The 25,777-nt window shown below is 44.3% G+C and overlaps 1 protein-coding gene across 1 annotated transcript in view; it reads left to right on the forward strand.

The window, feature by feature from the left end:
• Positions 1-25,777, forward strand: part of UMODL1 (uromodulin like 1) — a 54,963-nt gene that overhangs the window by 23,102 nt on the left and 6,084 nt on the right. The window contains exons 11-20 of the mRNA XM_076336113.1: positions 2,613-2,750; positions 3,302-4,036; positions 7,147-7,259; positions 13,906-14,119; positions 15,665-15,802; positions 17,455-17,912; positions 18,592-18,734; positions 19,886-20,122; positions 20,983-21,142; positions 24,249-24,333. Of these exons, the coding sequence (XP_076192228.1) occupies positions 2,613-2,750; positions 3,302-4,036; positions 7,147-7,259; positions 13,906-14,119; positions 15,665-15,802; positions 17,455-17,912; positions 18,592-18,734; positions 19,886-20,122; positions 20,983-21,142; positions 24,249-24,333 (2,421 nt within the window). The remainder of the gene's footprint in view (positions 1-2,612; positions 2,751-3,301; positions 4,037-7,146; positions 7,260-13,905; positions 14,120-15,664; positions 15,803-17,454; positions 17,913-18,591; positions 18,735-19,885; positions 20,123-20,982; positions 21,143-24,248; positions 24,334-25,777) is intronic.

Below are 25,777 nucleotides of genomic sequence, written 5' to 3' on the forward strand. Positions count from 1 at the left end.
TTCCAGTAGCACCATTCTTAGCCAGGAGCACAGCCAACTCTTCCTTAGGGGCAGAGAAAAGGGGTCTATTTCTTAGCTCTGCCCAAACAAGCATTTATTTGACATGAGTTTCCTAAAGTCAGATGTGGAAAATAAGGCAAAGGAGTGCAGCACATGAAGGAAAGATTTGTATAATGGGCTGTACTTCTTCCTGACCCCTGAGAGCCCTGGGACGTGCCCTTTGGCAGTAAGCCCGCACAGCTCCTCTTGCACCAGTGTAGCAATGCCACCTGGATCCTCTGTGGAGCCTGGCCACCAAAAGGCTACGTGCTTGGTTTAGTGACAGTGGCAGAGCAGGGAATTCAACTTTGAAACAGCAAGGATGAGAAGTCAGAAGGGATAGCACAAATGAAGGGAGTGGAGCAATTGCACCTCTCTTTGTAGACTCATAAATTATTAAGTTTACTGCCATGATCAACAGAGACACTAAAATGGCTGGCTGTTGTGTGAGGCATGGTAAGGAAAGAGAAAGGGACGCGTGCTGAGTCAGGTCCAAGATCCAGCTAGCACAATATCATGTCCTCAGTAGCAGCCAGGAGCCAATTCCTGGAGAAGTGTAAGAATACAGCAAGTGTAGACGATACCTCTCACTAAAACCCTCTTAGCCACCAGCCGTTTTCAGCTCCAGGACTCCCTGAATCCAAAGTGATTTCTTTGGGTTTCTCCTCCATGGGTTCCCCGTGAAGTCATGCAAACCTTTAGCATCTGCAACATCATCAAGCAAGGAATTTCACAGATTTTTACCCATTGCATGTACCTCTTACAGGTATAATGGGTAATCAGAGCGAACACAAAGGTGGTTTTTTAATAGTTCTTGGAGTAGGACTGTTGGTTGAGGTGTGTGTCTGGGGAAGGGACTTGCCAAACGTGAAAGGCCAGAGAGATGCCAAGAGTGCAGAAAAAGAGCACAGAGCACACCTTGCCTGAGATGTAATGGTTGTAGAGGAAAAAAGTGCAGCGTGTGTGTGCATGTATGTGCATGAGTGATGTACTAGTGCCAGTGAGCACTGAGAAGAGAACATAAGTGTTTTGACCTGATGCGTGACTGAATTTGGCCTTCAGAGGTAAAGGAATTTGCTTAAAAAGCCATGCTAAGTGATGAGAAAGGAAACCCTCAGAGACAATGGAGCCAGTGAATGTAAGTTATTTGGCAATTAGCACGGGAGCATCTCTCAGATGAAGCCATCAAGAGTCACGATTACCTCATAGCATAGTAAGGCATTAATGAGAGCACTTTCATTGCTGATGCTTTAGTCATTCCTGCATACTTCTGTATTCCCTCTAAGTGGCTTAGGCTATAACATAGTAGACAGATGCTGGCCATAGGCGCATGAAATTGTCTAATGGAAAAATAATGGATGCAACAATTATCTAATGAAGAAGAAAGGCAAAAGAGTTGAAATATTAGCTGGAAGGAAGTAAAAGCGGAAGGCTGTCTGCAAGCAGAAAGATGAACGCGTGTATGCGCATGCACACACCTGCTCTGCGCTTTCTGTTTCTAGAACGGGACTTTCCTTTGTTTCAGAGAAATAATCACAGTGATTAATCTCTGCATGTTTTCAGAACAAGCACTTATGATAATGCATTGTTCCAAATAATTTTTTAGGCTCTGATCAGAATTATTTGTCCCAAGGCACAGTTTTCAGTCTAGTTTTCTGCTCTCCCTCACTTACGGCCCTGAGGCAGCGAGGGTGCATGCACAAGGGAGTGCACACAGGGAGGGCTCACATGGGATTCACTGAGATTGTTCAAGTCCAAAGCATTAACTTGGCCTTCGCATGTTTGCTGGAACAGGGTGCAAATGGTAATATAAGACTCCAGATCTAACTCCTTCCAGAGTGAAGAGACTCGGCAATAAAATAGGTCTGTAACTCCATGAAAGAAACATCTCTAACTGATTCAGAGCAGCTGAAATTAGACATAAGGAACACCCTTAGAGCATATTCACGCATTGATGAACCAGGATCTCTTTTCTGAGACTACCAGAAAGAGGGTCACAGTTTTACAGTATTACCTCTGAGAAGAAATCTTTTCTAAAAAGAGTTTTTGCCCTTAGCACTTCCTCAGTTAAGAACTGAAGAGTGCTTCTTGTGGGAGTTACTTGCATTTACCTCTTATTTGAAGCAGAAAATTATTTGGATTAAGTCTCTGTTTAATATTCTGTCTACTGGTAGCTAGTGGTAACAGATCTATTCATTACCTGATGTATCTGGAGGTACTGTATGCAGAACTTGGTATAATGTATGCTTTTGATATAGCTATAGTACAAACCTACAGTATTTTTTTCACTTCAAATAAATGTTTACTTCTAAAAAAAAATTATTAAAAAAATCTTTACCGAGAGAAAATATTTTTCAAAGTACAAGGACAAAGGTTGATTTTTACATGAGAGAATCACAACACAGATACAGAGTTCTGCATCACTCAGAGTTTGGCTGTCAGGTAAACGATGAAAAAGGAAGACCACATTCATAAATTCAAAAACTGAAGAAAGGACTACTTTATGATTATTTCTAGCTTAATGCAGCCAGAAGGGAGGCTGTCTGACCGACGTTCTGGTTTTCTTCTTACAGACTGGGACGAATGTGCTTCTCACGCCGAGAATGACTGCTCTGTGTTTGCAGAGTGTATCAATTTGATGGGCTCGTACCTGTGCAGATGCAAGACAGCCATGGATACCAATCCATCCCGACCTGGAAGAAACTGTGAGGGTGAGCAAAAGACTGGCATGTAGTTTCTCTTTGCCATGAAATGTTGGAATAAGTTGCATTTTTCTACCTCTGCTTTTATTGCAACTGTTCATATAGCACACAACATGTATATAGATGCACCTTTGCAGTCTCTGGCTGAAGGAGTATATATGATCTGTCTCTGAAAATGAAGGTGCACCTTATATGTGCCTTCAGATTAAATCTCTCTGAGATCCTTCTTGATTAGCCTAATGACTGACTGCTGAGAAACATAACACATACTTTTTCCTCCTTTGGTATGTCTGAGGCTAATTTCCTCACACTAATGATCCATGTCCTCCCAACCAGAAGAGGAGACCCAGGAATCAGATCTGCTTCTTTGTGTAGGCACAAACCAGATTCAACACCATAAAAATCACATATGCTACAATGTGTTAATGAAATATCCAAGACCTGTCTCTGTAACACTATTACGTGTGGCTGAGTGGTCTCAGCCCCATTTTCAGCTCAGACCTTGGTGCCTCCTCATCCAGTTTGAGGTCCCATTTCAATGTGCATTTGCTATGTTGTAGGTGAGATTTTGGATCCTCTCACAGAAACAACGGCTCCTGAAGTAACAAACAGCACAGAGTTTGTTCCCGAAGAAGGAAACCCTGCAGTCCCCGCTTCCCCTGCCACCACCAAGATGGTGGGAGCTGTGGGCTCTGAGATGAGCACCCCCGTATACCTCCCTGCTGCAATGCCCCTGGGTGACAAGCCAGTGCCCCACGGTCATTCTCCCACCAGTGCTGCTCCAGCCCCTCGGAGAAAAGGCCTGGCACCACAGATGGGCTTCGGCAGGGACAACAGCCCCACGGCCACGGGTGTCGCAGCCAGCAAGGAACTGCCCGTGACCACAGGGCGGCGGGCGGCCGTAAGTCCATCACAGCGAAGCTCTGTGGCGGAGGCTTCCCCCGGTGCATCACAGCGAGCGGCTGCTCTCACAAATGCGCCCATGGGCACAGCTGGGCAAGAGCAGCTCATTTTGCCGTTGCTGCTGTTTCCAAATCAAACGGCCTTTGCTACCACTAGAAGTCACACAGCTTTTGATGTGCCTCAAGCCAGCTCTCAAGGTGGTCCTGGTACAGCTCTGCCGGCCAGAGGGGATGCTGGCGTTCCCACCCTCAACGCCACTCTCAGAGCACATGTAGAAACGGAAAGAGAGAACAGCTCTTGGTCCGAGAAATACGCTGCAGCCCTGGGGTCACCAGCTCTGCCAGGCGCCTCTCCAGCTCCCAGCCCGATGCCAGGCCCAGCCATGGACCGCAGTGAGTAATTTGGCTGCATGAGAAACACAGCCTCACTCAGAGTCTGGAAAGATGCACAGTTGGAATCTGGTCTGGGATGAAGGCATCTGAAACTAGTTTGTCTATGTCAAAATTATTTTCTTGCAGGAACTGGCACTTTTTTCTAAATCAGCATGTCAAAATAATTTCTCTTTCTGGTAATTTGGCAGTTAGTTTTATCGATGTTACATTTCTTCATCTCAAAGCAGATGAAGCAAATCATACGGTGCACTGAGCGTGGCTCATCGAAATGTATGCTGCTTGTCCTTTTGCCACACATCTTGGTTTCTCCTGCATGCTCTGGCACCAGGGTACTGCAGCAGCAGCCGCCTGTAGAGTTACCTTAGAGACCCAGGAAGGCAAACGATCTGCCTTCCTATTCCTCTCAGCAGAGTATGGATTAGGCAGAGCCCCGCAAATCCCCTGTGGGGCAGGAGCTGCATGGAAACCTGTAAGCCTCTTTTTCAAGAGCTGTAATTGAGAGTAACTGGGCTGGCGGGGAGGGCTTCATCTGTTTGGGTTTGGGCAGATGTATTGCAGCTAATTAGGGGATTTTTCTGTTGATTGCAGCTGAATCATATTTCAAGGTTAGAGTCAGATTTGGTCTTTACAGTTTTGTTTGGCGTAGGAATGCTGCTGTCTCTGCCTATCACTAAATGTATTTTTTCTTTAGTGTGTTAGTAAGTGATAACTATTTTGGTTTTGTTTCTGCTTGTCTTTATTCTGCCTCTCATGCCCTCCACATCTCTCCGATCCCAAACCACACTCCTCTCTGCTCTTTTCTCTTCCCTTCCCCTATGATCTCCTGTTCCTGGGGGTCTCCACTCATCCAGCCCCACTTCTGGTTCTCCCTCATTCCTTTCTCCCTGGAAAACCTCTTTTTCAGCCATGTAAGGCCAGCTCTGCTGCTTCTCCAGCCTCTTTTGTACCACCACTCCTGATCACCAGTGCCACAGTGTCCACTTCTCCTGTCCTGCTAAGCTCTGGGCAGCCATGCCGATGCCCCTGTTCAGCTTTTGTCTTCTCTCTTCTTCATGTTGTACCTTTCGCTCTGCCTGGCATTGGTGAGACCTGGGAACAGAGCTGGGCAAATAACTGATTTGGGACCTCAGCGGGGGAAAGAAATAATTTTGGACCAAACAACATGTTGACCTGAATTGAAAAGCTCCATTTACTGCTTTGCCTTGTGTTCCCCCTGCCCCCTTTCAATGTAGGGAAGAGTAAAAAAAATGTGGGTTTTTTTTAAAAATGAAAACAAAACATTTTCATTTTTTTAAAAATATAGAAATAGCTAATTTTAACTGACAAAAACCCCAAAGGTCATTTTCTTCCAGCTGGAAAACAAATTGAAGAATTCTACACAAAGAAGTTCAGTTTATAAAAACTTGTTTTCTTTTCCTGATGAATCAAATATTCAGGCAAGTGCTTTTGCTGGGAAAGAAACTTGTGAAGGAGTTATGCCTGGGGAACAAGAGGAGGCACCACTGTAGTGGTATCTCACTAGCCCGGGGCAGGAAATTCAGGGGGCAAAAATCCATGTTTGGTGAAGTTTAATATATAGCTCCTCCTTGTGGCAACATCTCTGACCTGAAGGGTCAACCTCAGCCAACCCTTCGTAGTCTGTCATGTCTTTTAAATACTGACTTTTTTTTTTTTGTTCGAAAATTTTTCAGAACATTTTCCCCTCTCACCATCAGATAACTATAACTGAATGTGGTTTATCTCCTAAATACCTATGTTCACATGACAGGACAAGCCATAGCAAAAAGCAAGCCCAAATCCTTTGATCTGACCAGTGGCGGTGAGGGTTCCTTTGGGATCAGAAGTATGCTGGGATAAAGGAAGCCCGCTTCGGTGGCTTGCTTTAAGCAGGCATGACTTTCTCCTCTCCCCTGCAAAGCTTTACTTGATGACTATTTCTTTTCTTCTAGTACCTGTCCCAGCTCAAAGGATTATTGTCCCCAGTGTCACTACAACCAACTTTGATGTAGCATGGTCCACAGAGTTTATGCAGAGCCCTGCTTTTAAATTCCTGCTGCTTCAGAAAAAGTAGCTAATATGGGAGACTAAAACTCAGTACAGGACTCTGACAGTCTCAGAGCTGGAACCTGGTGCCTTATATACTGTTGAAATCAGGACAGGTGTGTGTAGGGAGGAAAGCAAGCTGGTACACCAGAAAGTAAAGACTGGTAACTTGATTCAGAAACAGTTTTAAACTGAATCCTCAGCCAGATGATAGAGTTCTTGAGGTCTTTGGTGAAGACTATCCTATATTCATATGAAACATTGAAACGTTAGATCTTGGTATGCTAGGAGTGATGATCTGTTAGCAGCTGGAAGGCAGTGTGAAGACAATTGGCTGGCAATGGCCACGGTGTTGGGTGATGGCAGTCAGCTTGCCTGGCTAGCCTCTAAAAGGATGCTCAGGGTATGGACCATGTCTTGAGAAGCCCTTTCTCTCCTGCTTGTGATCACCTTCAGTGTCTGTAGTAACAATGCCAAAACCAGTGATAGTGAGAAATGACCTAAAACATTTGAGACTGCCTTAATGTGATTCGGCAGATACAGCTCCAGGGAGGAGGCATACACCCTGTTGGGATTCATCTCATCTTACAATAGCTGCCTAAAATGTCTAATCTCAGGCAGCGGTCTAGCCTTCCTCTGATGTTGGAGGGAGGACCTTGGTGCTGGTATGATTTGCCCTCTGGAGGGACTGGTGTCGCCCTGTTGTGTGTAGGGGGAGCTGGGACAGACAGCTGAGTCTAGGAGAGCAATTCAGGTGCCTGAACATAGCCATAGAGCAACATTTCAGATGCCCCAGAGCATCCAAGACAGAGCTGGCAGATATAGGACCTACAGGAGGCCTGTGCCCTTCTTGAGAGGCATCCAGGGGCCAGAGAGGGCAGACTAAGGTGCTGGATGCCTATATTTAGGCATTTGGGGGTTTGGCTACATTTCAGAGGACTGGCCTTCTGCTGTTACGAGTTGATGCGTACCCCGTGTGGCCAGGCATGCCAGTGACTGTCACACACTTGTCCATGGACTACAGTCCATGGAACATATATTTAAATTGTCTTTTTCTTACTTTGCAGCTGTCCAGAAACTTAGAGGCACAGTACGGATAACAAATGTGAAATACTCTCCGGGCTTTAGCAATACAAGAAGTGAGGAATACCAAACCTTTGCACAGCTCTTTGTTGATGAAGTAAGTGGCTAAGAAGGACGTGACCTGTTACCGGTCTCAATGAAACCACGTGTATCATCTTTTTCCCATGAAGGCTGTATGCCACATGTGCGTCCCTTGACACACCTGTAAGGTTTGAGTCCCCCTGACTGCCTGAGACTGCAGGATGAGCGTGCAGCCATGTTTTAGAGCGAGATCAGGATTTGGGGATTCTCTGGCGCCTCCATTTCCTCTGCTTCTCACACCCGATTAATTTCCTCCAGAGATGTGGTGAAAAGTTAATGGATATTTGCAAAGCGCTCTGATATCCTTGCCCTGCACAGCGGTATATTAATGAACTGTATGATTGTTATTACCCTTTGTCATAGTACCTTAAGGCTGACATTTCTTATGATTGTCCTTGGTTTTGTAGCCCTGTATCTGGAAAGGGAGTGGTTTCTTGGTAAGTCACCTCTGCCCTCACTTCTAATTACAGCACAGGATATCAAAGCACACTGCGAGATCAGCTTCACCTTTAATGCTCTCTCAATTCTCAGGCATTGCCTTTGACAGTACTACTCTCCTAATTTCTTAGTGTATTTATCAGAAGTTTGTTCCTGCTGGTGTTTACTCAAACACACCTGTGCTTGGAAAACCACTGGTTATGCTGGGCTGCTTTATTGCCTTCCCTATCTCCCCTTAACTGCCTGTGTTTTTAGAGGCCTCGATAACTGTGATGATAAATCCATCTCTGACAATCATATGAATTTTCAAATCCTGCAGAAGCCTCCCCAAACTCTCACTGTGTACAGCGTTACAACCTGTCACTGAAGTACAGCTGTCCGCAGCAGCTGCACTGACAACGGCGTGTGTTCAGGCAGAGGTCAGGCCAGTGTGGAGTTAGAGACGGCCGCAAGGAGGGAAAAGCGTGATCCGTTTAGCTGTGCATGATGTTTTCCTGGATATCAAATAAGTTTCCCACTGGTGGTTCCCAGTTTGCACCTTTCTGGATGTGTTAGCGGAGCACAGCTTTCTCGGAGTTGTTTCGGCCCCAAGCTGTCACATCAGAAAAACAGTCACAAGATGAGAGTGACGTGATTAGCAAAGTGAAAAGGGAACAATTTTCCACTGACCTCACTCTCATTCAGCATCGCTCTCTGCCCGAGGCTATTTTGGAATAGCATAGTATTAAAATGGACCAAAATGAATATATTTTCTTCATGGACTATTCAGTCATATACCTTAATCCAGAAAATCATCGATACAAATATATTTGAAAAATTTGTAAAATGATTACATAAAGGAACTAAAGTAAGTTTTTGTGTCAGTTTCACACAGTTCTCAAAGTTTCAGGCAGAAAGTGATCACTTGTGATTATAAGGAACTAACTCCCTTTTCTAGCGCACACACTTTGTGGATCAGCCGTCGAGGTGCGTTAGCATTGATTCCAGCTACTTCTGAGCCACTGTATGTAGGCTATAGTATCATAGCTACTGTACATGGCAAAATATGTTGCGAGTGTTTTATTACAAATGTTGTGTTTCTAGATGCCAAAGAAAAGGAAGTTTAGGAAAACAAAAGATCTGCATATTTTCTTTTCAGCTTATAAGGGCCAGAAATTGATCCTTTAAAGTACGTGAGGAAAGTTTAATGGGCTTTAAAAGCACTATCAGGTTCCAGTTAAATAAACTTTGCCAGAGATTTTTTTTTTAAACCTCTTTGGAGTCACCATCTACGATTCAGAGGATTTATAAATCCTAATGTGTATAATGTTCTTTAGCGTAGAGCTGCCCCAGCACTTAAGTGCCATGCGGTTAAATTGGCAGCACAGCAAATGGAAATACCATCCTTTAAATAATGTGTAGATAAGAATGAGGTAAAAACTTGATGTGACAACTTGCACTGTCATCGTCCAAGCTAGTTTCACCATCCTCCTTGCAATGCAACTGAAAAACAACATAGCTAAGGGCGAGAGAGTATTTTAGTCTTCTTGGGCTTTGCTCAGCCTGTCTTTTGCAACAGCCAAGAATATCATGGTTTGTCCTTAAGAAAATGAATCAGGAAAACAAAAGGTTTGAATTGAAAATACATTCACTGAGGTTTATTAAATTCCTGAGTGGAAAAGGTTGTTTTGAATTCGGGTGTCTTAAACTTAACTGATTGACAAAAGTGTGAGACTAATAAATGATATTGCCTTATCAAGGTGACCCCCTCATTTGGAAGTGACATAGCCTTTGTTTGATGTAGCTTAATGCACTTAAAATGATTGCAGTTAAAGCTACCTGAATGTGGAATGAGTGCTGATACAGGGATTAAGGCAGTTTCATTATTCCAGTGTAATTTCACCCCTTTTGTTAATCTGAGTTTATCCGCAATTTGGGACATCCTTAAAGCTGCTGGTGATGGTGGCTGGGCAGATGCGTGCTCTAGCACCTTCTCTCTGAAGGTGCAGCCAAAGCACGGACAGTGGGGAGGGTTTTTTTTCTCTTTGAGTGAAAAAACAGTATTCATGCAGGGTTCTGTTCAAATTAACGTACCTTTTACTTTCTTATTTCCAGTTTCCAGACTGCCAGTACGTTACCTGCTCTGCTGGCCACGCAGGCTCCTGTGCAGGCACCCACAGTAGCTCCAACGAGCTGCTGACATCTTGTCTGGAACCTATGGATGGGTGGTCCCAGAAAACCCACCAAACATGCCACAGCCACCCACGGGGTGAGCCTGGCTGCCTGAGCCTGCCACTTTCCTTTTGCTCAAAAACCCTATTGGCCTCTCCCATCCTGTTAAATCGGTTTTAGTGCGGCTTCCATCTGGCCCTGAACTTGGACTTTACCTGCCTCCTGTTTTTCTTGCCTGAAGAAGGGACATTCCCTTCCCTCAATGCTGGTGTTAATTTTGCTCATGTTCTCTCCCTTCCTTGTGGCTCTTCTTCTGGCATACCAATTTGTCCTGGTCTGGCATCTCTAGTGTTTCCTTTGTGTGCTACAGGAATTGTAGATACAATGATGGATCCCAAAATAATTTATTTGTCTAGTGAGAAAACCTCATACTCAAGGGTATTATATATTGAATATTTCCTTCTAAAAAGTTTACCCTTTCTTTTCTTTTTTTTTCTAGCCCCACTTCATCAACCATTATTTTGATAACCTAGGGTGTGGTACCTGTCGTGAAATCATGTAGCTTTCTGGATAAAGGGTTTTGTAGTGTCACCTAGTGGCTAAATACAGGGACTGTCCCCCTGACACTTTTCAAGCTCCGAGTCCTACTTTGTGAGGAAAAATATGAATAAGGACAGAAACAAAACAAACAAACAAACAAAAAACCAGACCAAAAAAATTCCCAAGGCTTAGGTAAAAAGAAGCACCGATAAAATAAAATCTTCAGGAGACAGACAAGAAGGGAATACTGGTTAAATCAGGGATGGGCTAAGAGGATGTCACAGGTATGTGTATTTAATGTCCAGAAGTTTAGACAAAAACTATGAAAGATGAAAACTTAGGGCTGACCTCCAACTTTTCAGTACATGCTTGTGAAACAGCAGAAAGAGAGAGAAGGGGCCCAAGAGTCCCCCAGCTTGGTGAAACGGGAGATTTTGGGGCTGACAAGGACAGCCTTCGGTCTGCCCAGGCTTTCGTAGGGAAGTTAGCTCTTTCCATCCTCCCGGCTCTGCCTGCGTGCCCCGTGGGGCACTGCAAGGTTTGCTGTGTGGGACCTCCAGGCATGTGGGAGCCCTTTCCAGGTGCATGCAGGGGGTTTGCTCTGTGCAATGTTACCTTGCTACCAAGTGCATGCAACACACATCAGCTCTGGCGACTCAGAAAAGGGCTGCAGCATGCCTGAAAAATCTGGGGCTGTCTGCAGGGCTGGAAAATACATAGTGGGCAAGTAAGTATGGGCTTGATAACACACAGCAGGCAGGTAAGTCAGGCTTGGCACGTAGGTGCGCGAGAGCTGTGGTCACCTGGGAGAATCCAGCACAAAATGCATGAGCTCTGTGCATGGGTGCAAGAGAAATGAGGCTGCTTCTCCCATCGGCTCCCACCGCTGACCCTTGCCTTGCCTCTTCCCTGATCTCTCCCTGGTAGGAGTCACCACCTGCACCCCTGAGCATTACACCACTGCCATAAGCTCTGCCTTAAACTCATGGCTGAAATCCAGCCCTGCTGGTCCAGATATTTCCTGCAGGAGATGTGTAGAGGAAGAAGGGGTTGGAAGTGACAACAACGTAGCCCCTCCTGCCCCCTTAATTCTCTGGAAAGTTGAGCTAGGGAAGGAAGTGAGCGATGTACCCTAAAGAGAGGGCCTAAAGCAGAGCAAGGTGCTGGGAAAGAGGTGCGAGTCTCCTGCGCAGGGCAGCAACGTGCCAGCTCTCACCTGGGCCAAGTGCTGCTCGTCTGGCCCTTACAGTGCAGTTGCTCTGCTGCTCTGTGCCTTCCTCTCTGCTGGCATCTCCTGGGAGCCTGACAGCCATGGGAGGGCAAAGGCAAAGAGCAAGTATGCTGAGAAATCACAAAAATTTAGGTGTTTCTGTGGCTGTTTCCATCTCTCTGTGTCCTGCATTGAAGCTAGCAGCTGCTATGTAGAAGGAAGCTGTGTGTATCCCAGGCTCAGGAGAGTTGACAGGGATGGCATGGGATTTGTCCTTCGTGTGCTTTTGGGAGCTGCTATCTTACCGTGGTCAGTCTCTTGTTGCACTTTTGCTGGCAGTTTCTAAGTGCAATTTTAATACCAATAGCTCAGAACAGCCTGTACTACATGCCTGATGCAGGCTTGAAAGTTACGTCCCACACTTTCTGTTGCTGCACTTTTTGTTTGTGTGGAAGAATTTAAAAAGACTTCCCAGACACACATGAAAGTTGCTAAGAAACACAGAGGATCTGTGAGCATCTCCTGGAGAAAGCGAGAGAAGAAAATATACAATTGTAATGGGAAAATTCAGGATGCTGATGGATGGTACCGCACAGCCTGTGCTTACCCTGGCATCTAGTCTTCAGGTATGAGCTCTGCCTGCATTGTGGTTAGATGTTGGGGCAAGACCTGGCATGCAAACCTCTGTGAGTGTGCCCTGTTTTCCCTTGGGACATGCAGGTAGGCAGGGTGTCCAGCACAGCCTTATCGGGCCCCTTGTCTGGGCGACAGGAGGAAAAGGACTGAGGGGAGCACTTGTGGATGTATATCAATTTCTCTTTGTGGTGAGTTTCTCAGAAATAGGTCTCTATTTCTGTGTATAATGTTTTCTCAACTTGTGCTTTAAAGCTGAATTAATATTAGCCTTGTGTCTTGTCTGGGGTTGGTCCTGTGAGATGATGCCATCTGACCTGTGTCTGCTCCTCCTGTGGCTGGTGCTGCGCCTGGAGATGAAAGGGAACGGTGCAGGAAATGCAAAAGCTGTTGCACGTGCCCCCGGGCTCCTGTGTGTGCCCGGGTGCCCGAGCCCGTGGACTACCCTCCTGTGGGAGGAGAAGATTTTCCCGGGGCAGCTGCCCTCCAGAGGTACCACCCAGCCTTGGAGGGTGGAAAGGGAAGAGGTCAAACATGCAGCTCCAGTCTGTTTATCTCTTTGAGAGGGGCTGGTGTTTCCATCTGAGCTGGATGGCGGAGAGGCTGAGCAGCCCAGCTGATCCAAAGCTTCACACAGCGTTGTGTTTTCCCATTCCACAGAAAGCAGACCATCCTGCTCTTCAGTGTGGTAAAGGAGGCTGCTTCGCGGGCTATCGTGAATAAGGCTCAGTGTGCTTTGAAAAAGGTGGCATTTTCTTTCTTAATCCCCTATTGAATTCCAAGGTCACTGTGTACGGACCATGAATGTTTATTTTATTGATTTCTCTAGACTGCCCTAAGTTCAGCTGTGATTTGATGCTGCAATACTTTGAGGGTGACAGTTCCTGTTCAAAATAGTGCAGAGCCACCCCCTAGCCCTGCTCTTGGACTCTCGGGGAGGACCCTGAGTAGGGGCTGCGTGCCCCAATGACAGTCAGAATTTGCAGAAATAATGTGAGGTTCCTCGGGGAAGACTTTAACGAAATATTTCTGATATCAAATTGAGGACTGACTTGATGGGAGGTTGAGTTGTGTGGCAGTGCTGATGGTATGAAACACCTTTCTGTTTTCTTTAGCCTGGTCTGGGCATTTAAAAAGAGGGAAGTTTACACTCAATTATGAGCAGGAGAATTTTGCTTATTGCAATTTTGCTTGGTTCTGGTGAGAAACCACCTGTGAAGAAAGGCTGGAGGGTGGTGTGCTCTAAGCTGTAACATACCTGAGTTAAGGGAGCCCTCCAAGATATATATGCAGCGTGGAGTGTCAGGAGGCCTCTCCACTTCCATTGGCAGCTCCTCCTCGTATTGGGTTGCCCCCTCTCCCTGGAGGCATTTTGAGAGGCAGAACATGGGAGCTTCCCTGCAGTCTCCTCCCTCCCTTGCTGTTACCAGAGGCAAGGACCTGTGCTAAATGACAGACGAGGTATCTTAATTGCTTAGCTTGTTTAGTATTCATGGTTAAATATATACTATATCCTCCAGCTGCTGTAGAGTGGAAACTTTATAAAGCAAAAGGTCAGTTTACTGCTGCTTCCTTCCAGAGTATGAAGCACAACTGTAATGCATAATGCTCTCTTCTGGGCGGTGTACAAAGCCTAAAATGTAATTGCTTCTATCTGTCCATCTCCACATGCATTTTGTTTTTATTCCAGGTACATAAATCTCTGCCCCTTGAGGTTCTTCAGCAGATGGATGCTGGTCTGATTAAAGTGTTGATAACGAGTGTTACTAATGGGAGTACAGTGGTAAGTTTCAATTTACTGATTGCAGAAGATGCGGATATCTACTACATCATCACCACTTTTCGTGATGCCTTTGAACACAGCTCCTATTTCACAGTTGACAAGAGCAATCTCTCCATAAACGGTAAGGAGCAGCTTGTATCCCAATAATTCTTCAGAACTAGAAAGATGATAAAGCCTATTATTAATCTGTATTTTCTGAGGTGAAAGTATCTGTAAAACAGGCGGATGTAAAACCATTCTCTCTCCTTATATTGCTCCTGCTTATCCATCCAATAAGCTTTTTCAGAGAACATCAAAAGGTGAAATAAGAAGTGAGGTGCTCCTGATCCAAAAGGACAAAACCAACTGATCTTTTTGTCTATAGCTAGCATTAATTTTATAGAGAAGAAGATACAGAGACGTTAGAAACAGTGGTCACAAATTGAGGGTTTTATAAGCTACCAGGACCTGGAAACAGGTCCCTGTACACAGACATAACTAGCTCTGCTTAAAATAATTTCGAAACACATTACCGTCTGCTTTGCACTGATAATTTTGCATGTGATAGAAACCTCAAGAAACAAATAAATGAACACGTGAATTCTTCTGCACTGGGAGTATGTGTTTTCCTCCCATACCTGTGGGTCGGGAGTTCAGATGAAAGTCAACACCAAGACCAGCACAATGGCTGATTGCACAACTTCTTTTCCTTTATATGTAATTTAAGTTGTTAACAAGAAACATTAGCCTCCTGACTAACTGCTGTTGAATTCTGTTTCACAAGTCTATGTGTCATCTCTGGGAAAAATAACAAATTCTATATCCCTAACATGATACGTTTGTCCAAAGAATATTGTTATGAGCTATTAATTAGAATCTCACGCAAAATTACTTCAGAAGCACGTATATGGTCTGCCCTGTACATTCTCTTTGCCTGTTACCGTTACAGCTGTGAATCTGGAAAATTACCTATCCCATTAATTAGTAAGATCATGACTATCTCGTGGTAGTGCTTTGTAGAGTGCCTGCCCCCCTCGTACCTGTGCTAAAGCAAATGGTTTGTTTCAGGGACAGGTCCCCATAGAGCAGGTGGTTAGTGCTGCTTTCTGAGTCCCACCTATGGTGTTACATCCTTATTTGCACAGTTACAGTTAGACCTTGGGAAGAGAAAGGGAAGTAAAGCATATTTTTCCTTTCAAGAATGAAAACTTTGGCCAGGTAAAAATTAAGAAAGCCACTAGACTGCAACTTGGACCAGTCACACAAACCTCCTGCTTCACTCATGCTGGGCATTTACTAACCATCTCCTCACGAGTGTGGAACGGAGGAGGCAGCTGAGGAAGCCCCCGGGGTTAGAAGCATCCCCTTGGGCTGTTGATCTGTTTAGGAGGATAGGAGCTCTGCAGCAGGGTGTCTACACTTCAGTGAGTATCTGCTGAGCGTCACTGGTAGCACAGCTCCTGGAGGGTTTTGTCAGTGCCTTGCAATCAGCCCTCTAGTCTGTGCTTCCAGTGCTCCACCTCTTCTAGACCCAGCAGCTGCCTGACACGTACAGTAGAGTATCACACCTAAGAGGTGTAATCCCACCATGATATCATGATGATATGACCGTGCTCCAGTTTCAGAACCATCACATTTTCATTTATACACTCTCCACCTTTGCCTTTTGCTTAAATATACCCGACAGATTATGATGAGTGCAAAAGCGAAGAAGATGACTGCTCCCCGGATGCATCGTGCCATAACACACTTGGGTTTTACCAGTGCAGCTGCAATGAAGGATTTGCTGATGTGCATCCAGAAAGGCCTGGAAGAAGCTGTGAAGGCAAAATAAAATTTTATTACCTAATGGCTAACTAGACGCTTAGTGGTCTGATCTTTATTGGATCACGGTAACACTTGCCACAGGTCTTGAAATTTTGCCAGGGATGAATTTGGTTCCTTGTTTTCAGCTGGATCCTAATGGGAAGTCTTGCAGCAGACTTTTAAGTATTTCTGACTGTAATACTCTGTCAGGAGAGTTTACTATATTAATATTTAATGCTGCCTTTGTAAGGTTCTTTTAACAGTTCTGTTTTCTCATATTTGCCATTAAAATTAGATAGGATTGTCAAGATTGTTAGTTATTTTCATTAGCAGTAGCAGAGGGGACAGCAGAGATAATAGAGAAGGAAACAGAAAGAACTGGGTATGTGGTTTGATCTCTGTATGGCAGCAGGGGTGAAATGCTGGTATTACAAACTACTTTTTTGTATGAGTCAATTCATCTAGCTTCTCTCCTTCCTTAAATCATTTGTTAGCTGACATATGATGGATCTTTAAGCTCCTAAAATCTTTTAGGCTTCTTCAGTGATTTGTATTTGTTTTTGTAACCACAGTGATAAGCTACTCTCTGGCTGAAGTCACCAGGATTTGTCAACTGATACCAACCTCTGCTCAGTTTTGTTTAACCAAGATATTTAGCATTATGACAAAGAGCTTTTAGGAAATTCAGCTCTGAAAGAGCTCAAACTTTTCTTTATCTTCCTCTTACGTTCAGATCAGCAGCTTTTTAATTTGGGGCATTTCCGACAGCTGGGGAGTTCCAGAAGGATATATATATATGTACAGATTTTATGTGTTGCTTGGAAAATAGATGCTTTCTGTATGTAGAACCCATTAAAATTATTTAAGAGAATTTCTGTGCGATGAGACACATCCTTTGTGTTTCACCGCAAATGGAGTTTATTATCTTGGTGCTCTGTAAGTCAGTGGTGGATGAATACTTAGGTTGTTTCTACCAGCAAAGAGCCATGGGGTAACCCCAGAGCCTGTGCTGGATGTCGGGTGGTCGACATACACATTGATCTCAACCTGTGCTTCCCCTTTTCCCCTGCTTGCTTTCTTCCTGAAACCATCAAAGATTGCTATTAACACATTTGTTCAATTCCCCACTGTGTCTCTCAGGACACACGTACAATGTGGGCCTGCTACATGAGGTTTGTCTTGCACTTCCCCCAGAATGGGTTTTCCAAAGTGCTCAGGGTCATATCTTTTGGGTACATCATTTGGTCACAAATGGGGCCAGGGTTTTTAACAAACTCTGCTCCTGTTTGTACGCCACATCCAGAAGTGTGCAGTCTCCTACAGTACTAGGCAAAAAAATATGAACACTTGCTGAGCAACTTACAGCTGGGGATCTCTTGCAAGCACTGATCTTCCAAAAGCTGTATATAAGTGTTTTGCATGAGCACACTAATTATTGCAGCTCTCAGGAAATAAAGGACATCAGCTTTACTCACAGATGCAATGTATCTCTTGTGCTCTTTCTTAAAAAAAAGCCACAGCTTTGGCAGTGAGTAGAGCAGGTTAAAAAACCAAAAGCAGCTAGTTTCCTGCCAGTAACTATGAGTTTCCTCCTAAGGGTTTGCTCTTACCTTATAAAATCAATTTGAATCTGTAAATTACAACAATACCTTTATTTTTGGCACTCTTCAGCATTTCCTATCAGCCAAGAGGCAACACTGACGGATAAGAAACCTGTACACAACACAGCTTTACCTGCAACATCTTTGCAAACTTCAACTCATGTTTCCTCCCCTGCTTCCCTGAACTTCTCTACTGCTGAGCACAAAGCTCTGGAGAAGACCACGTTCTCCAGCGTGGTGCTGCCTCCTCTCACCACGGATCCTGTGTCAACTCCCGACGCTTATCCTCAAGCATCTCCTGTCCCCCTCGTTAAACCTGCCCAGGAGGTTTCCATTAAAGATGCGGTGAGAGTGTTCTGTGAAATTGAGAAGATTGTCCTTGCTGTCCAGAAGAGATTTTTACAGCAGGAGTCTATCCCGGAAACCTCCCTGTACCTGGGGGAGCCTCGCTGCAACGTGAGCATCAGCAATGGCACTCACGTTGTGCTGCAGGCAGGCTGGAGCGACTGTGGCACTGAAGTTGAGACTGTAAGTCCCCTGAGCCAGTGAATGCAAAGAAGCCCCGGAGTATTTTTTTTTTTGATCTTGGGGTTAGGGTGAGGAGGGGGGCAATGGCAGATCCTTAGCTAGGAGTACAGTCTATTAGTTGCTGAAATGTTGGATGAAGAAATTTCTTTGGAGAAAGAAAACCTCTTCCCGTGAGTGGAAGGTTACCCCACTGTTTGGGGAGGAGGGCAAGCAAGAAAGAGAAGGGGAATCCTTGGGGTCAGGCAGCAAAACTCAAGGGCTTCTCCAAACTGAGAGTCACTTCCCATGTCTCTCTGGGTTCCCTCTGCAGCTGTCAGAAGCTTCTCTTTTCTTAAAAGCAATTTCATTATCATATTTAGGCAAATACCCCAATTGCTACCAGTAATGGGGACAAAGAGTGATGGCTCTCTCTTTGGATCCCAAACCAAACGCTATGCTCAGGCCATGCCAAAGAACAGAAATTCCCTTGTGGAGCAGACTGAGGAAGAGGAGGAAGGCTGGTGGATTTTCATTGTCTCACTGTAAAGCAAATAAGATACTAGAGGTTTAATCTGTTTGATTTTTGCAGCCAGGAGAATGGAGAATTCCGAAGCACTTGAAGCTGGTACGCCTGTAACTCTGTTATATCCCTAGATACACTGATGCTCACAAGTTGTGGTTTCTTCTTTCTGTGTTCCAGAACATGACTAATACTGTAGTGAAAACCATCCTTCGGAATGATGTTTCTGCTCAGGGAGTAATCCACCATTTAAAAGTTGCCAGTCCCGTTCATTGTGTGTTTCAAAACAATCTCTTGACTTCCTCTGGATACACTGCAGAAGGGTAAGTAACAACTCTCTCTGCTTTGAAATGCTGTTGTGTGCCTAAGCGCTGTGTCCCTATCCCCAGGGACCTTAGCTGTATCCAGTGACTATGCCAAGTAGTCTGCCAACCTGCGAGTCCCGTGCTCAGGTGACTCCTGTTATGGGCTTCTGTCCTACTCCATCTAATGTGTCAATAGATCCAACAGCCAACAAGATTGGCAATTGCTTGGCTAAACCATAGGTGAAAATAAACCTTTGGGAGCCACCGGTGCAGGTTCGGGAGCCAGAATTCCTGACTCCTCTTTGCCTTCCTGGGCAACCACGTGTAGCAATAACAGTATTTTCCTGCTTTTGGAACATAACAATGATGTATCTTTTCAACTGATGTAGGCATGCAGACTGCTATGTGGGTGCTGAGCATGGCAATTTTTAAGGCCCACAAATCCTTATTTGATCAACTTGGAAAAAAGAGAAGGTATGTAATGCAAATGCTTTTTCATGGAAGGTCTCATCTTCAAGTACGATGGAACCTAATCCACTGTTCACAGAAAATCAAACCCGTGCTCACAGAAAAGGTGGCAGCACAAGCTTTGGTCTGATGGTGAATGTTCTCCCTTCGTCCAAGTGCACCTCCTTTCTCTTGCCTAGCACCATGCTTAAGCTGTCATCACCAAACCCACTTTCTGTTTCCTAACCCTCCAGACATTGTATTTTCCTTTCTATCCCTCCACAAAGTCTTTGTCGGGCCCCTTCTCTCTGAGCTCTATAATTTTCTCATGTCCCTCACTTACTGTTCAGATTTGTCCCTTCTCCTTAATTTTTTTTGGCTCTTCTCTTCTTCACTAAGCTTTTACTCTCCGTATTTTGAATTTTAAGACAGCTCATAGTTTTGTTCCCCTTCAGCTCCACTCAAATATCTCTCTCTGCTCTATTTGTATTGCCAAGACATTCCACCCTTTGGATTTTCCCACTTGCATTTCCAAGGTCCCTACCTTCCCAACTAAAAACTCGATGCATTTTCACCCTTTCCTCTTGAACAGTGTCCTAACATCCTGGACTGCAGATAACTCTTCGCTACTTAAATGTGCAAGAGGTGGAGAAACAGGCACTGATTTATAGAAACACATAGTCAAATTTGTGGTCTTTAAAGGAGGTTAATTGTTGTTTCAGAGTTTACACCATCTTTGAGGATTTGCATGGATCTGGACACTTCAGAACAGAAATGCAGTTGTTTATTGGCAACTCCCCAGTACCAAAAAATTTCAGTGTCTCTGCCAGTGATGATGTTCTGATTGAAGTGGGGATCCAGAGAGCAGACAGCAAGCTCAAGGTGGTCCTCACTGACTGCTGGGCGACTCCAACTAACAATTCAGTGGATCCCCGCTCATTTCCTTTTATCAGCAACAGGTACGGCAATGCCACTCGCAAATAGCATGTGCCATACCTTAGATCTTCCAGTGGCGCTAACTACTGAAGTGTTACATTTTAAATGCCTTTTATGTGTGTTCTCATCATTCATATACACTGTCCCTTACCATTCTGACTGGTCACCTCTTCTTTGAACCAGGAAGGTAGGTATGAAAAGAAAATGTTTTCAAAGGGTAATGTGGTAGTTGTTTCAGTTTGGTTGTCTTCCCCATAGTTTTGTAAAGCAATTGTACTTTTGACCTGAAGAAATAGGTGGTTTTGGCAGTCAGTAGTGAAAGAACATTGAAAAGTGTGTGCTTTATCTATTTGTCTGTGGTTCAGATATTACCAAGAGCTTATATGACTCTCATCAATGAAGGTGTAGGTTAGCTGAATCCTATCTGTTGTGACTCACAGACAATATTAATGCAGCCTCTGGTAAAAGAGGAGGTTTGTTCCTGTCTGGATCCCTGATCTCACCCCGATGTCATATTCCCTGGGCTCACCCGCCACCTTAAAATACAGGATAGTCCTTTTGCTCAGTAACAAAAGCTATTCCTTTTAACATGATGTTCTTTCACTTTGTGTTTGGTGAAGCCAAGTTTAAATCCTTCTTTCTGTCACTCTTTCTCTTCTTTTCCAACACTCCAACCACTTCTCGAATCTCCTATTCTGTCCGGATAGTGTGAGAATAAAGCAGCAAATAGCCCCTTATCACCCCTGCACTGCTGGAGAGTTGCTTCATGGTGGGTCTGGCTGCAACTTTCTAAAGGAGCCTCGCAACCTGAGTTATGTGCTATGACCACAGCACGCCTTCTATAGCCCTAGCTGCTACGTATGTTTTTTCTCTTCCTTTTCAGCTGTCCCATCCCAAATACGTACACCACACTGCTAGAGAATGGGAATTCAAGCAAAGCACAGTTTAAGATGAAAATTTTTTCCTTTGTCAACAATTCTGTGGTTTACCTACACTGCAAAATACGTATTTGTATGGAGACACCAGGAAGTACCTGCAGGACGGTAAGTGTTTTGATCCGATATGCTATTTTTCTCCGACATGTCATATGCAGTCCTGCTATGGAATTGAAGGAGTAATGTTTCCAAACAGGGTTTAAAATAGCTCTTGAAGTTTTCCTTCATTCTCTGGTGAGAGCAGAGCGGAGTGGGGAAGAACTACAACCATATGGAAGTGTCCACCTTTCTTCCTGTTCCTCATCCTCATAGTTAAAAGCATGGAGCTTGCACAGAAACGGGGAAATCAAAGTTGGGGAACCTGAGAACTGAACCTTTTGCCTCTGCATAGGGGTGACTATAAGGCAATGAACAGAAGTCACAATGAGATAGGCTGTTCAGAAACATGTGAGCTCAGATGGACATGTCACAAAAAAGCGAGCACCCACATTGGCAGTGTCAGCAGGAAAGTCTGAGTAAATTGTTTTGGGATATTTTTCTGTCCCTTTTTTTCCCCTAGAGATTTGCTTCTCCAGGTGAGAGTTTAGGTGCCAGGAAAGGAAGCTCGGTGGCATTAAGTTTCTAGGGCTGTGACTCTATTAGAGTTTATTACGGCTTTTTAAAACCATATTGCTTTTGAAAGCAATAAACCAAGCAATGTTCTGATAACAACTTCAGTTTCTAATTCTCTGTGCTCCAAAGCATTGCTTTGTGTCTTTTTACTTCTACGTAAGTGATACACACTGCTTCATCTAAAAATGTGTTGCTACCATAGAAATAAGAAAAAAAATAGATTTTGCTGATGGCTTTTTTTTTCCTTTATAGCAGGCACACAGGAAGTCTCCTGTCCCTCTGCCAACCTTCCTGTCTCTTTTTCTATCAAGGATGTTTTCATTAGCAGTTTGGTGTTCCTCCATTGTTAAACACTTTCCTCTAGTTCTAAATAACTCCGTTTAAGCCCTTTATAAAGCAAATTATCTCTTCCTAAAAGATTAAAAATGGCTAGCAGAAGATACTTGTTTCCTTTCTCTAAGTATAAAGCTTCCTCCAGAACAAAAAAAAAGTAGGAACAGGAAACATGACTGACAGATGGAAAGATGGCTCCAGTTTTCACAGCTGAATTTGTGTGTTAAAAATCAGTGCTTCAGCAACCCCCAGCCTATGCCCTCCTTTGGAGGAGGTGGTGCCCTCCCCGAGTTCCCTGTGTGTCCTGCACAGCTGAGGAGGGACATGGTGATGGGCGCAAGGCAGGGGAATAAGAGGGATGGGCAGGGCAGGGCAGGGATTGTGTGGGCTGGTGTGGCTGCTGTAAGGAATCAAACAGTTGCTTTGCTAGGAGCTGCTGGGTTTGCTGCTAGAGCAGGCTTTAGCTGTACAGATTAGAGTTTAGGAACATGGTTAACTAAAGGACTGGCTTTGAGCTGAATTACAGGGGTCTGTGATGGGGTAATTCCACTAGTCCAAGATGAGGTTTGATTGAGGTTGACATCTGCACAGCGGAGTTAATCAGTAAGGCCCTCCTCTGTCATATATTTTATATTATTCATTTCTCTATTATCGATATGTGTGTATATATATATATATGAGATATATTGTTCTTTCTCCTGTGCAAAATTTACGTCCTATGAAAAGTTAGTGAATTCAGTATCTTAGATTGAGATTAAAATGTTATGTGGAGAAGATAAGTACTAGGCACATCTACACAGGATGACAATGGTTTTTACAAACAAGGGAAGGGGAGCTGCAGGAGGTGCAAAGATCAAGGAAAATTGGAGCAAGAACAGAGTATATTTGGAAATAATGTGAGATGGCTGGGAAAGTGCCCAGGGTCTGGGAACTGATCCTCTGATCTGTCTGCTACTCTGCAGAATACTGACTCGCTTCAGGGCAGATTTGCTTCAGCTCTTTGCCCACAAAATTGAGACTTACATCTTGTATTATTTCTTCTTGCCCAGTCTTTTATTCCTTGTTTTCTTGGCGGAAGAAAGTAAGGTGCTCTAAAGTTTAGAGTAGAAAAAAATAGACAGGCTGGGGAGCAATGTAGTAAGAAATGAGTAAGAAACATGACTTTGAATGGGAAGAGGAGCGATGTGCCACCACCATGCATATGTTTGGTGGAACGTGGCTGCTCCATAGCCACATGGAACCAAAAAATCATCGACATCAGGGAGCAGCTATGTAACCGTATTCTCTAATGGATCCGCCTAGCTGGGAAAGCTATTCAAGGGCAGTCCAAAGTCGCAGCTACATGGGTATTTTTCTGGGGGCTGACCCAGCTAAAGACACTGTTGCTGACAGTGGATTGTAGAGGTTTTTCAGTGTAATGAGGCTGGTAACACTGCTGAGACGTTCTTGTGTAGACAAGCTGGTAAGACACCCTTGCGCGTCACTGCTTTCTTTTGCTGATTATAGTATGGTACTGCAGTTTCTCTGTTTTTATGTGCACTTCCAGGAGAGCCACAGTATCTTTTGAATAACCTAAACAGGCTACAGCTCCAATCAGAGACTTTTAGGTTACAGCTTGAAACAAAAAGGTAGCAGACAAACTGAATGGTGCTACTGAGGAAGCGTGCAGAAGATGAGTGTGCTGTGTATTCTGCAAGTGCTGCTCACACAAAGCTGAAGCAGCTGATCCCCAACCTTTCACGGGTCAGGGCTTTCAAACTAGTAGTTCCCAGATTAGTAGTTCACATGTCACTGAAAAGTTGTGCATTGCTTCAAAATGACACACAACTTGGCAGGGGCTGAAAGCTGCTGCTGCTTTTGCTGGTGCTGGTTGTAGTATCTGCTGTGCCTACCATGGCAGTAGAAACATCCAAACAAAAATGTTTGCAAAACCCTGGCATACAGAAATAGTGAGAAGTTTATTCTCCCATAAGGTTTCTCTAAAACAAACAGAAAGTTAATGAAAAGAAAGAGATTGTCTGTGTGAAATGTCTGTTCACAGCAGTGTTTTCCAGTGTGACTAATCACAGGTTTTATACTGAAGTTTCCCTAATGTCATTTCTTTTGAACTTCCATTTGGTGCTCATTTCAGTTTAACAAAGCATAACATTAAGAAACAAAAACCCCCATGGGTGAGAATAGCACTGGGCTTTCACATACTCATCAGAAGGCTTTGTATTTTTAATTAGTAAGCCACATTACTTGTTGGAATTTGAATTGATTGTTGCAGAGATGCCATGCGGTTCGATCCCTGAAGACTGGTGAAACCATTGCTACGTACAGAACATCCTGGGGACCCCTATGTAAATTGGCTGGTGAGTTATGAATAGATGCTTACAAAAAGGGGACACAGAGTAACTGTCATTTCAAGATTCTTTTTCACTGGCAAAGGAACCTGAAGGCCTGTGATACAAATTTTTCATGCCCCTCTGCATATTTTTCTGAGGAGCAGGTGTTCTTACTGAAACCGTATGGCAGTGTGGAAAAGCATGTGCCCTCCTTGGTGAAGTGACTGTCAGATTGTCAAGAGAATGTAGAAAGGAAAAGGAAAAAGTGCTTCATGTAGCTATTTGCACAGGGTAGCAAGTACAACAGCCACAAAATCAGTTACTACAATTGTAAAGTGTGAAAGCAGCTTGAACCTTTTAGATTGCAATCAGTTTTTCAAGTGTTTCCCCTACACTGTTGTTAGACTGCAATTATATTGAGCTCCGAAGTCCAAAATCAGAGGAGATAAGAGATAGTATTGTTGTGTTTCCTTAGACTCCCTGGTATTGACTTCATTAGTACTGTGAAGGAAAGTGGCAGAGCACAGCAGATGCACAGCACCTTGGTTAATCTGGTGGAGCGGTACCGTACAGGTTAATAGAGAGCGAACGCCAGCACTGTCTACAAGCAAGGTCTAATTTGTTATGCATCTGCCTCTTCTGCATTTGCCCTGAGTGCTGTTTTCAAGGGCATCTGTGGCCTCTAACGTTTTCAGTCATTTGGCCTCCTCCAGCCATTTGCATTCATATCTTATTAGAGTAAAACACTCATTGAGAGTATTTGTACACACCAATATCAGAGTTTTAACACATGGCTACTGTGAATAGACAGAAGTCACCCCCTTTACTCCTGCTGCTTGCCTGTTTCGCCAGTCACTTAACGCTCTTCTGACTGTGGAGATAAGTTAATGCTGGACTGTTAGTGGGTTCAGGGTATTTTTTAGTTCTCTGCTGTGACCATCACAATGTTCTTTTGGACATAGAAACTGGCTCTGACTTGTATTTTTCATAGAATCATAGAATCATTGAGGTTGGAAAAGACCTCTAAGATCATCGAATCCAACCGTCGACCCAACACCACCACCCACTAAACCATGTCCCTAAGTGCCTCATCTACTCGTCTTTTAAATACCTCCAGGGATGGGGACTCAACCACTTCCCTGGGCAGCCTGTTCCAATGTTTAACCACTCTTTCAGTAAAGAAATTTTTTCTCATGTCCAATCTAAACCTCCCCTGGCGCAACTTGAGGCCATTTCCTCTCGTCCTATCGCTTGTTACTTGGGAGAAGAGACCAACACCCACCTCGCTACAACCTCCGTTCAGGTAGTTGTAGAGAGCGATGAGGTCTCCCCTCAGCCTCCTTCTCTCCAGGCTAAACAACCCCAGTTCCCTCAGCCGCTCCTCATAAGACACGTTCTCCAGACCCTTCACCAGCCTCGTTGCCCTTCTCTGGACACACTCCAGCACCTCAATGTCCTTCTTGTAGTGAGG

This window comes from Aptenodytes patagonicus, chromosome 1, assembly GCF_965638725.1.
Source record: "Aptenodytes patagonicus chromosome 1, bAptPat1.pri.cur, whole genome shotgun sequence".
Lineage (NCBI taxonomy): Eukaryota > Metazoa > Chordata > Aves > Sphenisciformes > Spheniscidae > Aptenodytes > Aptenodytes patagonicus.